The following is a 13075-nucleotide window of genomic DNA, read 5'->3' on the forward strand; positions in this document are numbered from 1 at the left end:
AAAAAGTATCCTCTATAGTGGGGGTTGGCCAGATGCCTATAAGAATAGCTACAGCCTCAGCAATTTGGCTCAGCAGTTAGAGCATCAGCTGTAGACTGAAAGGTCACAAGTTTGATTCCTGGTCAAGAGAACGTACCTGGATTGCAGGTTTGATCCTCGGCCCTTGTTGCAGTCAAGCAGGAGGCAACCAATCAATGTGTCTCTTGCGTCAATGCCCCCCCCCCCAGTCTCTCTGAAAATCAGTGGAGCCCAGCTGGTGTGGCTCAGTGGTTGAATGTTGATCCATGCACCAAGAGGTCACTGGTTCAATTCCCAGTCAGGGCACGTGCCTAGGTTGTGGGCCCGATCCCAGTGGGGGGCATGCAAGAGGTGGCCAGTCAATGTTTTCTTTCATCGATGTTTCTATCTCTCGCTCACTCTTTCTCTCTTTCTAAAATCAATAAAGAAAAAAATATCAGTGGAAAAATATCTTCAGATGAAGATTAACAACAAAAAATAATAGTAGCTGTAAAGAGTCAGATAATATTTCAGACTTTGCAGGCCATATAGTCTCTGTCACAACTACTCAACTTTGTTGTTGTAGGAAGGTTTGTTAAAACACAGATTGCTGGGATCTAATTCCATTCTGTTTTAATAGATCTGGAATGGAGTGTCAGTGGATCTGGAACGGAGTGTGAGAATTGGCATGTTTTGTGTCTAACAAGTTCCCAGGTGATGCTGGGAATCACACTTTGAGAACTATTGTTCTAGAGTTATTATTTAATCATCTTTTACATGGCTTTAAGTCTTTGAATTTTTGCTATAGACTGTTTCTAATGGTAATATCCATTCCCTTGGGCCTAACACTTGCTTAGCATCCTTTTGGTTACTTATTTTTGTACAAACTAAATCCAGACTTAGTCCATTTAGAATTCACCAAAAAATATTGAATTAACTATCTTTTTGTGATAGTATAACAAATGATGCGAGAGAAGATGAAATGGAAGAGAACCTCACTCAAGTGGGAAGTATTCTAGGAAATCTAAAAAACATGGCCCTGGACATGGGGAATGAGATTGAGGCTCAAAATCGACAAATAGACCGGATCACAGAAAAGGTAAAAGCTTCTTAGTGCCATAGGAAAATGAGACATCTAATACAGTGTTTTAGTAATGGGTATCTGTGCTCGTTACTTTGGAGGAGAACAGCAGGATAAGATCCTGTCCTCACTGGTGTTAGGGTTTTGCTGAGGCGGCCAGTTCTAACACACTGAGAAACAATAGCTAAGTTCTTCTTTTGCTCATAGCATTTGGTTCATTTTGAAACCAAGAACTTGGATTGACATTGTATTATTTAAAATTTTACACATGAAGCTTAGAGAGTCTAACCTTCGTGTGAGCTGCCCTTTTTTTTTTTTTCTTCTCCCTGAATGAGCGAAGCTTTTGGAGTTTTATTGTGTTAAATAACAAATTAATAAGTTCCTGAATCCTCATAAGTCAGTAAGGTAAAAGTCAGTTCTGCAGAATGGTTCTTGTGGAATGGACACACAAAATAGAGTCCTGGGAGTAATGAAAAAAGGTATTGCTGGGTTTTTTTTTGTTTTTTTTTTACTTTGTGTAATATAAGACACTGAAAGTGAAATTTTAATTCATACATTGATGTGGATGTGGTAATACATCTGTTCCAAAGATCTTAGGGAAGGTTATTTCAGTCTCTCTGTGTTTGACCTAGGATCGCTCCAGGTGGGATTCTGTGATTTAGTTCAAAAACTTTCACATGGTCCAGATCTGTAGCAGAGGAGAACGTTCTTATATTTCATTGCATCTAAATGCCATTGATTATTGTCTCAGTTTCAGACCTGTTAAACTGTGAAAAAATATTGCAGAACTCATGAAATACTGGCAAGTTATGTTATACCTTTGTTATATTGATACACCCAAGTTTTCCCAAATGAATTTGATACTCTGTAAGTTCTTGCCCAAAATGAATTTTGTGATGTGACTCCAACTGTTTCCTGAATTTTCTTAGTGTATAAATTACTCCAGGTATATGAATTTAACCTTTATTAGGTCGACTTACCTTGTGAAATAATGCTGATGTCTCTCTCTTTTTTTCAGGCTGACACCAACAAAGATCGTATTGATATTGCCAATGCCAGAGCAAAGAAACTCATTGACAGCTAAAGTACTGCTGTACTTCTTTACCATTTACTCTCTTATCTAGCTCTTCCTTCAGTCATTGCCTTTTCAGAATTTGAAATTTTGGTTCCACGCTCTTCTACTCAGGAGATAATGTGGAGGAGGGGCTAGGAGTGACAGCCCCCATTTTTTTCCTTTTTCCCTTGAGGGTAGACTGATGCTTGACCTTCCTTCTAGTATTTTCTTTCTCAGCTTATACTCTTAGCTTGGTTTTTATACATCATATGTTGCATTGTTTTTCACCCTCCTCATTTACTGTAGCAGGTTCTTCTGCTTTCAAGATTTGGAAGCATTGCCAAAGACAGCCATGAAAAAGGAAGTTGGAAGCAGGGGTGGGGGAGTACAAGAAGGAGAAATAAGAGATAAGAGGTTGTTACCTCAGTAAAACCTTCAGGTCACAAAGCAAAAAGTTGCATAGCCACAGTAAATATCTAATTGGGTTTAGATTTTAAGTTGCAGTTATTGCCAATTTAGGCTAATACTTGGTTTTGGAGCTTTTATATATAATATTTTTGTTATACATCACAACTTTGCAACCTCTGCTTCAAAAAAGAATAGAATGAGTTTTCTTAACGTGAGCTTAATTTGTGAACTCTTGATGATTCATATATGTACATAGATTCTGTGATCACATTTCATATTGCACCATACAGGAACACTTTGTACAAATGAATGGCTTTTTATTTTCATATTATTAGTATCATGGTTCCAATTCAAGCCTATTAACCTCATAAATTTGTCATTAGTCTTTGAAGAAAAATATGTAAATATGTATGTGTAACATGAGAATTTCTGTCTAAAGCAGGGCTTAACATTTTTTTTTTTTGAAAGTTTGACAAACTAAATTACGTGATTTCAGATTTACCTCAATGCCAAGAATTATGTTTAGATAGGAAAAAATAAACTTGTTTGATCTCAGGTAGAAAAATTGTTAGATTACTTTGAGTTTTGTGTAGATTCAGACTTTTAAAAAGCTAGAATTCTGTTTAACTAAAAGTGATTTGGAAAATTATGCTTTGGTTTGATTATTGATTATTGTATTATCCTTCTTTTAGCCTTGTGTATTGAACTATGTTCAGAATCATGTTTAGCTCCTGACAGTGTTATAAAAATCTGATTGGTATTTGTCACCTTTATTTAAAAGCTAGCACCTGCACACATCAAAGCCATTAATGTGGATTGGTTTGACCAATAACCACTGCTTGATCCTTACAATTAAATTTTGTAACTAATGGTATTGTTCTTTGAAATAGGTGTGTTTCTATGACTGCCTTTTTTTTTCCCCTTGGCGGAGGGGACAACCAATTCATAAGCTCTTATCTAACAAATTGAGTAAAAGAAAGGTCCATAAATCAAGAAGCACTCTAACAGAAAGCTACATTTAGGTATCTTTCCCATTTGTATTAGAATTACTGACAGGACTTTCTAAGATTTGTCATGAGGTTCATTTTAATCATTACTAGTCTTTTACTCATTTGAGCTTAAATACACTAGTGACTGAAAGGATAGTGTTTATGAGAGAGAATTACAATGTACTTGAAAAGATACAATTAACATGGGAATTTTCAAAGGCTAAAGAGGAAAATATTTAAAGTGAGATTCATTTAGGCCCTCTGTAACAGAAATGCTTCATGCTAAAGAGAGTAGTTTGGCAGGTGATGGTACATGTATAAAGTAAGAAGATATAAAACACTGGGGATTGTGCTATACCTAAATGCCCTTCTAAAAGCATTTAGGAAAAAATTCTTTAACACTATTATGGCTAAAAGAAGTTGTTCTGAGGATACCAATATGTAGTTAGAAGTGTAAGCTTAAGCATCAGATTGTCTGGATTTACCCTGTAGCTCTGCCACTTGCTGGATGAGTGACTATAGGCCCATTTCTGCGCTTCAGTTTCCTTGTCTGTAAATGGGAATGAACAATTCCTACCTCAGAGTTGTTGCAAAGACTTAATTAACATGGTAATGCATGGAAAGCACTTAGAGCAGTGTCCAGCAAATGTAAGAGCTTAATAAATGATAGCTGCTATTCTCTCTCGAGTGGAGGTCTTTTGGGGTGAAGGATCCCTTTGTGAATTTGATGAAAGACAACACAGCCTTTTTCAGCAGAGGAAGAGACACACAAATATGACTCATGCATAAATGGGTCTTGAAAGCCCATCCATGGATCTCAGTTTACAAACTTTCTGGTTGATTCTTGTATGTGTCCTGACTGGAAATTGAACCTGCACCTTTGGAGTATGGGGCTGATGCTCTAACCAACTGAGCTACCCCATCAGGGCACAAACTTTTTTAAAGATTGTGCTGAGAAAGAGGATGAGGCCATAGAAATTGGGCCCATAATACATTAGAAATAGAAGCTGTTGATCTAAAAAGCCTTTTCTGATTTTTCTCCTATATTTTTGGAAATTTGTTTGCATTAAGGTGGTAACTGAAGTGATTAACACAGCTTTGCATTCTGACCATCTGAGTTCAAATTTTGGTTGTCATTTACTAGTTGTGTGACCTTGAGCATACCTATAACTAAGGAGTTAAAAAACAGTATCTCCTACTGAACTTAATTTTTTTTTTTATCCTACCCAAGGACATTTTTCCATTTTTTGTTCAGATAGAGTGGGAGGGAGAGAAAGAGAGAAACATCGACATGAAAGGGACACATCAAGTGGCTGCCACCCGCACAACCCAACCAGGGCCAGGGACAAACTGCAACTGAGATACATGCCTTAGCAGGAACCGAACCCAGGTCTCTCTGGACCGCAGGCCGACGCTCTAACCATTGAGCCAAACTGGCCAGGGCTGAACTTAATTTTTTTAACAGTAAGCCCCCTCTTCAAATTTCTAATCTTACAATGGAAAATGAACTTTATCCCCTATAGTTGTGTCCTTTTTTTTCTTCGATTTTAATTCAGCCTTCAACTCTAGATATTTGTATGTCATGTGTGGATTGTGAATACCCCTTTAACATAAATGTTTACTTCCCAGACATCCTATACTAAATTGTACTTAGAATTAGTTTCTTTACATGCTATTTTCTTTTAAGATTTTAATTGATTTTTAATTGATTTCATTTGATGTGAGAGTGATACATCGATCAGCTGCCTCCTGCATGCCCCCTACTGGGGACTGAGCCGAGCCTGCAACTGGGAATCAAACTGGCAACCTTTCAGTGCATGGTATGATACCCAGCCAACTGAGCCACACTGGCCATGGCAAATAATGGTCACTCTCTTACTAAAAGTCTAAGTTATCCCAGTTACATTCCTAGTCAGATTTATATTTCTCAGATTGATATCCAAGTCCCTTATTTTCTACTCATTTCATTTTTATCCTTTCTAGCTTGGTGTCCTATCAAAGCCTTCCATTTCTGTATAACTTGCTAAATTCTATTTTAATACCTTACAGATGAAATCAATGGCACCGTTTATTAAATGCTTACTCTGTCAAAAAGGGCTAAATGCCTTTTTATGTATCTTTTCACCATATCCTCCTAACATACCTGAGAGGTAAAAGGTATTAGCCATATTACAGATAAATAAATTGCTCTAATTCATAAAGCTAGAAAATGAAAGACTGGATTCATCCAGTATCTTTCTCACTCCAAGGCCTATGATCTTACTCAGTATTCTATACTGACTTCCACCCAGGCTCTAAAAGAATATAGGTGACTTAGGGCTGGTGGCCACTAGAATGTGGGTCTCCAGACCACAAGTCAACCTACTTTGTTGGTTCATACTTAAGTCTAAATACTGTGTACTATAGCTTTGGGCTTATTACTTTACATAGTTCCTGCCCTCCAGTCGTTCAGTCTGACAAGAAACAGATGGATACAGAATGTGAGAAGTGTCATTGTGACAGATGGAAGACCAGTTAATTCTGCTTAGATTTAGAAAGGGGCTTAGACATAGGGAAGGAGCAAGTTAGTAAGAGGGCATTTCTGAATAAGCAAACAATGTAAACGCAGTTAAAGGAGAGAGATATTGCACTATGGGTTAACGGAGCAGAATAATTTGGTATGACTAGGCAGGCAAATGAGAGTGAAGAAAGGGTATCTGAAAATAAGGCTGGGTCCCAGTTGTGAAAGGCAGTAGTCACTGATTGTCATAGGGGTGGGGATTTTTACAACTCCAATTAGTAATTAAATAGCTATGGACATTTAAGTTTAATTTATAAGTTCTGATTTATTCAATAATAAATACTAATAAAATATTTAGAGAAATGTTAATTGTTCAGTCAGTAGATCAATAAGATTAAGCATTAAAGTTTATTTTTTAAAAAATGATAGGCTATTCCTCCCCAAAATGAGAAACAGAAAATAACATGGGAAAAAGAATACCCAGACCAAATTTAAGGTCAGAGAGACTTCCTCATATAAATACTAGGCTCTTATGATCTCTTGACATAAAGGTAAAACTAGGTTTGTAAAACAAGAACTAACAATGCATGGTAAATAATACCCCCTTGGCCAAGACATAGCTTTGGAGAATGACCAGAGTCGTAGCTTTCTAAATATTCATGTCAGTAACAATTTGAAACCATCTACCTTTGTACCTTCAGTTTCTCTTAATAAGCATGGTTCTGCTACCACAAAATGTTTATCATTCACATGAAGGCATTGCAGTACTCATGCAACCTGAACATGAAACGTTTCTCCCTAATCAGTTTACTTTCAAACAAAAGGCCATTTACAAGTTCAAGTTTTCCTGTCTTTTTTTAAAGGGTGAACCTTTCTTCCAGCCAAAAAGTTCATTAAAAATTGATTAAGGTTCTTTAGTACATTCTCTCATTCAAAGAATAAACTTGATAAACATAGGTTATTTTCAAATACTGTAGTAGCTTTTTGATACATAATCTGATTAGTAGAATTATAAATACAAAAAAGGAGAAAAGGGTTACCAGAAACAAGACATTATTTCTAAGAAAGCTTCAGGAAAATCTTGATTATTAAAACCCCTTATATCTTACAAGTTTTGCATATATGGTTTTAGCTCTTCAGAGCCCTCTTCCAATAAGGCACCTGCAATAGTAAAGAATTTGCTACTGCAGCCTTGGAGAACATCTCTTAGTGTTGTATTGATGCTTCTTTTCAAAGTACACTTTTAATCAAGAAAGTCATGTATTTATGTACATCCTAAATTCCAAGTATAAATATTATAATTGAACTGATGGACTGGGATAAAACAGTTCCTTAGATTAACCACAGCAGCCTCTCATAAGTTATTTGAATTTCATAAAAATGTGAAATGTTAACACAGAGGTGGGATGGCAGCTGATTTTATGAACGCTCACTCATTGAAACTAAACATGACATTTCAAGCTGTGGTGTGGAGCTCTTCTATTATCAGACACCATCCCCTCACTGTATAAATAGCAACTAGCTACTGGTTTCTTAAAACCAAACCTAATGATGATTTTGAAGATCAACCACGTCCATTGCCCTATTCGTGATTCAAACAGAGAATTCCTGTCAAGTGAAGTAGAATGTCCTGGAGTATCAGCTCCTTACTGCAGATATCCTTGACAACAACAGAAGCCTTTGATTCAGCCAGATTGCAACAGGTTCCAAATCAATGTCCTATAAGGATTCCCGTGCTTTTGGAGAACATCATGCAAACTTCTTCTTGGTGGCCGTGAACCTCTCCATGTACTAAAAATCATGAAAGAAGAATATATGTGCCATTTTGGCATGAGCAAATATTACCATTTTGTTACTTGGGTTTTCATATGATTTTTTTTCATTTACGTTTTTATTGGATATGGTCCCTCACTTCCTCAAAAATTTACCTATTCTAAATGCAAATCTAAAGCACATAGTTTTGGGGTCTTTTAAATTTTTCTTTAATATTTTAATAGGAAACCTATCAAAAGACAAAGATACTTTACAGTATACTATCTAGAGAAAAAATCATCTTGGTACAATACAAGAATGTATACCATTACATCTTGGTACAGAATTTGGCTGATTCTTAGAACTCACCTCCAAAATAGGGAACAAATCTTGTTGACAAATAGGATTATACATTCAGCCTGTGGCTATAAACATTCATGTGGGTTACTTCACCATTCTCTGGAGCAGTGACTAGATATGCAGAAGTACATGAATACATACCTTATCATAACCTTCTAGTTCTCGAAGTTTCTTTATTTCAAAAAGGTTGCCTTCCACAGCAAGCAGACAGATCTGGGAATCACTGAGGATGCTCTGTGGAAGCATGCTGAGCTCAAGGCAGTTCTCTTCTAGGCGAAGAACTTTAAGGCGAGGACAGGAGGATATCTTTACTGAGATCTGAGATATCTATTGAACAACAAAAAAGAATAATAGGAAAAGGCATAAGCATTGTAATGTTTACTTTTTACTAAATTAAAACAAAAAAGCCTTTACTTGACTATTTGTCCTAGTTCTCCTTTTACCGCCTCCATTTTCTCACTACCTACTCATTCCAGAAGCCTCTGTCATCTAGCTTCTGTTACTCCTCCACTTTTTTGGGAAAAAAACAAAAACAAAAAAACCTTGCTTTTTGAAGGTCACCACTGGCTTTTGGAAATAAAGTTTTCTGATAATAAGAGCACTATTTATTATTGAAAACTTGAGAATCAAACTATAAAATTTAAAGACACGTTATCTGCAATCTACCACCATAAACATTTTGATACATTCACTGCCAGTCTTTTATGTGTATAAGTGTTTACACTACCTATCCCTTCCTTGAAACTCTCTATTGCATCTAAATACTGGGTATTTCTTTCTAGCTTTTGAATTATTCCTGATTTTTTGGCTTCCCTTCTTATTCCTATGGACATTTTTCAAGTAAAAGTCCCTAATACAGTACTTAATATTTTATCTTCTTTCTAAACTTTCTCCTAGAAAGCTCATCCGTTCTTAAAGCCATCATTTCTGTTAAGACCTCAAAATCTGTATCTATATATTTTTTATCCTCACCCAGGACATATTTCCATTTTTTGTTCAGACAGAGTGGGAGGGGGAGAGAGAGAGAGAGAGAAAGAAACATCGATGTGATGTGAAACACGACCCAACCAGGGCCGGGGACAAACTGCACCCAAGGTACGTGCCCTTAGCAGGAGCCGAACCCAGACCTCTCTGGATTGCAGGCCAGTGCTCTAACCTCTGAGGCAAACTGGCCAGGGCTATATCTATATTTAAACCTCTCACCTCTATTCCACTGTCTCCAATTCCTCAAATTAAATACCAAGCAATTAACTTTATTTTTTAAGTATATTTTTATTGATTTTAGAGAGAGAGAAAGAAAGAAACATCGATTGGCTGCCTCCTGCACAACCCCTACTGGGGATCAAGCTCACAACCAGGGCATGTGCCCTGACTAGGAATCAACCCGGCAACTTCTCAGTCCATGGGACAACGTCCAACCAACTGAGCCATATGGACCAAGGCCCAAGCGTTATCTTTAATTCATTCACTGAATCTCTTTTGCCCATTAAATGCTCCAAGTCACCAAATTATATTTACTCTGCCGGTATCATCTCAGACTATCATCTGGGAACTTTTTAGAAATACAAACCCTCAAACCCCACCCCAGACCTACTGAATCAGAAATATTGAGGGTGGGGCCCAGTGATCTCTTTGAACAAGCTCTCCTGGTTACTTTGATGCACACTAAACGCTGAGAACCATTGATAAAGGTATGAGCATAAGTGAATGCGCAGTGAGTGCTCAACTAATACTTGTTGCTTAACAATTTTTTCAAATCCCCCCCCTCCCCAAATCGTCAACATTTTTTTTTTTCCAGAAAGCTCAAGAATATTCCTTTAAGGCCCTGGCAGGTTTGGCTCAGCAGTCAGAGGGTCAGCCCGCGGAACAGAGAGTCCCAGGTTCGGTTTCCGCTAAGGGCATGTTCCTCGGTTGCAGTTTGTCCCCGGCTCCAGTTGGGGTTGTGTGGGTGGCAACCACTAAATATGTCTTTCTCACATTGATGTTTCTCTCTCTCTCTTCCCCCCTCTCTCCCTCCCAGTCTGTCTGAAGATAAATGCAAAAATGCCCTCGGGTGAGGATTAAAAAAAAAGAATATTCACTTAAGGAAAAAAGAAAGCTAAAATCTTCAAAGACAGACAATTTCATAAATAATTTAAGGTCATGTCAATTTAGAATAGTTTTGTCCCAATAAAACTGCAAGGATTGGAATGTCCTATATTTGTGCTGTCTGATACACTAGCTATTTGTCACATGTGGTTTTGAGCAGTTAACATGGCTTGTGACTACTGAGGAACTGAATTTTTAAATGAATGTTTATAGCCACATGTGGCCAGTGGCTACTGTAAAGGACTGTAGATCTAGAAGCATAGACACTAGATGATGTTTTTTTTTAATCCTCACCTAAGGACATTTTTCTCTATTTTGTTCAGATAGAGTGGGAGGGGGAGAGAGAAAGAGAAACATGGACGTGAAAGGGATACATCGAGTGGTTGCCACCCGGACAACCCAACCAGTGCTGGGGACAAACTGCAACTAAGGTACATGCCCTTAACGGGAACCGAACCCGGGTCTCTCTGAACCGCAGGCCGACGCTCTAACCACTGAGCCAAACCAGCTAGGGCTAGGCTCATTATGTTTAATGTTTTACTATCTGTGCTTTTATGTCTAAACCAAAGATTGTTTCTCCATTCATACATAATAACCAAAGAGCTTCCGAAGTAATGGAAACAAATTTCAAATATTACAATCAAAGCTATCTAACAATGAAATGAGCTATCTCCAAAAAGCCTATCACTGATGCTTTCTTAGCAAAAGCAGGTGTCTGACTCTGAGACATAAGTGTAAGCTTCTTTTCCACTCTATCTTCCTGACATACATAGCTCCTTGCTAGATGACTAGACATGTTTGAGAAGGATCTGAAGAACTCTTCAAGATTTGTGAGATAGTAGTTTAACTTTTGAAGTTAGCACCCTATTAACCATACCACCCTCCAAAAAATACCCACACACAAAAAAAAAACCCGTGTCTAAACTAACTACACAGGACTTTGGGCTTTGAAATTAATCCAGCCCACAGAATATACCTCTCACCAAGCTTCTGATGCCCAGCTCCATGATTATAGAGAAAAACTGGTTATTCAGAAGACAAAATATAGATATTAGAAAAAACACAAAACCCTTAAGTTCTAGACCTGGTTCTGGTTGAGGTTGAGTTCGATGACCTGCAACTCCCCCACTATGTCAGGCACACTCCGAATCTGGTTTTTGGAAAGATCCACCACATCCAGGTGCCGCAGGCTACAAAGTTGGGGTGGTAGTGCTCGCAGCTGGTTCCCAGAGAGGCTCAGGGTCTTGAGGGCAGACAGCTGTCCAAAGGTAGATGGCAGCTCTCTCAAGTGATTGTTGTTTAGGCTTAGCGTCTCTAGTTTTTTCAGATTGCATAACTCATCAGGAAGAACAGCTGGCAAAGACAGAAACCGTAGAAATCTGAATCTGGTAACAGCTGAAAAACACCTTTGATGAAGTTTATAAAAACTATATGGCAGCCCTGGCCGGTTTGGCTCAGCGGTTGGAGCGTCGGCCTGCAGTACAGAGAGACCCAGGTTCGGTTCCGCTAAGGGCACGTACCTCGGTTGCAGTTTGTCCCCGGCCCTGGTTGGTCGTGCGGGTGGCAGCCACTCGATGTGTCCCTTTCATGTTGATTTTTCTCTCTCTCTCTCTCTCTCTCTCTCTCTCTCTCTCTCTCTCTCTTTCTCTCTCTCTCTCTCCCTCCCTCCCTCCTGCTCTATCTGATCAAAAAATGGAAAAATGTCCTCGGGTGAGGATAAAAAAAAACAAAACAAACAAACAAAAAAACTATATGGCAGCCTTCTATGTCTCTTGTTAATATACACAGAACTCCCACATTTTGTGCCATTTTAAAGCACTGCATTTTTACCAACGTCGTCTTCAGAAGGTGAGGGTGCCATCAAAACGCAGGAAAACACTTCTGTGTATCTTTTGTAAAGGAGCCTCCGCACAATCTGACGGTAATTTTGTGGGATTTGTAAGTCCCTCCCCTTCCATTCTCCCGTCCAAATGATCCCAGTACCAATCTTTATACCACCAGAGAAGGTTTGTAAATGTAATTACGAGAGGTAGAAAACTTAAAGGAATCCGACATTCTCCTGCCTCCTGAGCAATCTGAACGGTTTCATAACAAAAATCAGCTTGTAAGAGAACACCACCCTTCTTAACAGCTGATCAGCAGCAAGAGCTCCCTAGACGCAAAAGCCATACTTAGTTTGTTGTTGTTCAAGGAAAGGCTCTTCAGCACAGTGAACTTCCCTATAATCATGGACGGTAGGCTCTCGATCTTGTTGTTGGATAAGTCGATGGTCCTGAGATTGCTCGTCAGCTTCTGCAACTCTGAAGGGAACTGGAGAAAGGGGTTCAGAGAGGAGAATCTCTCACCGACTAACTTCACCGCCCCGCCGTCCCCCTCCAGTTAAATTCCTGGTCGGGTCCCTCCCAGCCTCACCTCGGTCAGCCCTCGGTCCTTCAGCTGAAAGACACCAGTTTTCTGCGCGGTTTCCACATGCGCGCGAAGGGCACTGTTTCCCATCCTAGCGCCGCAGCTCAGGTCCCTGCGGGAAGGAGGTGCACCTGTCACCGCTAGGTCCAGGCACCCAGTCACCCCGACGGCCTCCCCGCGGGGTGTCCTACCCTAGCCGTCACCTTCTGCAGAACTCTGAATCTCCGGGGCCAGCCCGAGTGGCAAGGAAGAAAGGGAAGAACAGCTCGCCCACAGGCGCTGCGACTTTAGCAGCTGTCCCGAGGGTAGACGCCGCTAAGAACCTACAGGGGATCAGGGGACCCCGGACTCGCCCCCTGCTCTTCAGCTCACAGCTGGTTCTGAAGAGGAAAACCTGAGACGAGCGCAAGCCTGGGATGCGCTTCCCGGGCTTCCGCCCG

The 13075-nt window shown here is 39.3% G+C and overlaps 2 protein-coding genes across 2 annotated transcripts in view; one reads left to right on the forward strand and one right to left on the reverse strand.

Annotated features, from left to right (window-relative positions):
- Nucleotides 1-4542, forward strand: part of SNAP23 (synaptosome associated protein 23) — a 38734-nt gene extending 34192 nt beyond the window's left edge. The window contains exons 7-8 of the mRNA XM_036269809.1: nt 952-1096; nt 2097-4542. Coding sequence (XP_036125702.1) covers nt 952-1096; nt 2097-2162 — 211 coding nt within the window. The 3' untranslated portion in view covers nt 2163-4542. The remainder of the gene's footprint in view (nt 1-951; nt 1097-2096) is intronic.
- Nucleotides 4543-7388: 2846 nt separating this feature from the next.
- Nucleotides 7389-13065, reverse strand: LRRC57 (leucine rich repeat containing 57). The gene is made up of 6 exons (XM_036246779.1): nt 12839-13065; nt 12642-12747; nt 12401-12539; nt 11314-11582; nt 8283-8468; nt 7389-7820 (listed from the first exon to the last, which is right to left on the reverse strand). The coding sequence occupies exons 2-6, from the start codon at nt 12723-12725 to the stop codon at nt 7779-7781; spliced, it is 720 nt and encodes a 239-aa protein (XP_036102672.1). The 5' UTR covers nt 12726-12747; nt 12839-13065; the 3' UTR covers nt 7389-7778.
- Nucleotides 13066-13075: the final 10 nt, after the last annotated feature.

The sequence above is a fragment of the Molossus molossus genome, unplaced genomic scaffold, assembly GCF_014108415.1.
Source record: "Molossus molossus isolate mMolMol1 unplaced genomic scaffold, mMolMol1.p scaffold_m16_p_1, whole genome shotgun sequence".
Classification (NCBI taxonomy): domain Eukaryota; kingdom Metazoa; phylum Chordata; class Mammalia; order Chiroptera; family Molossidae; genus Molossus; species Molossus molossus.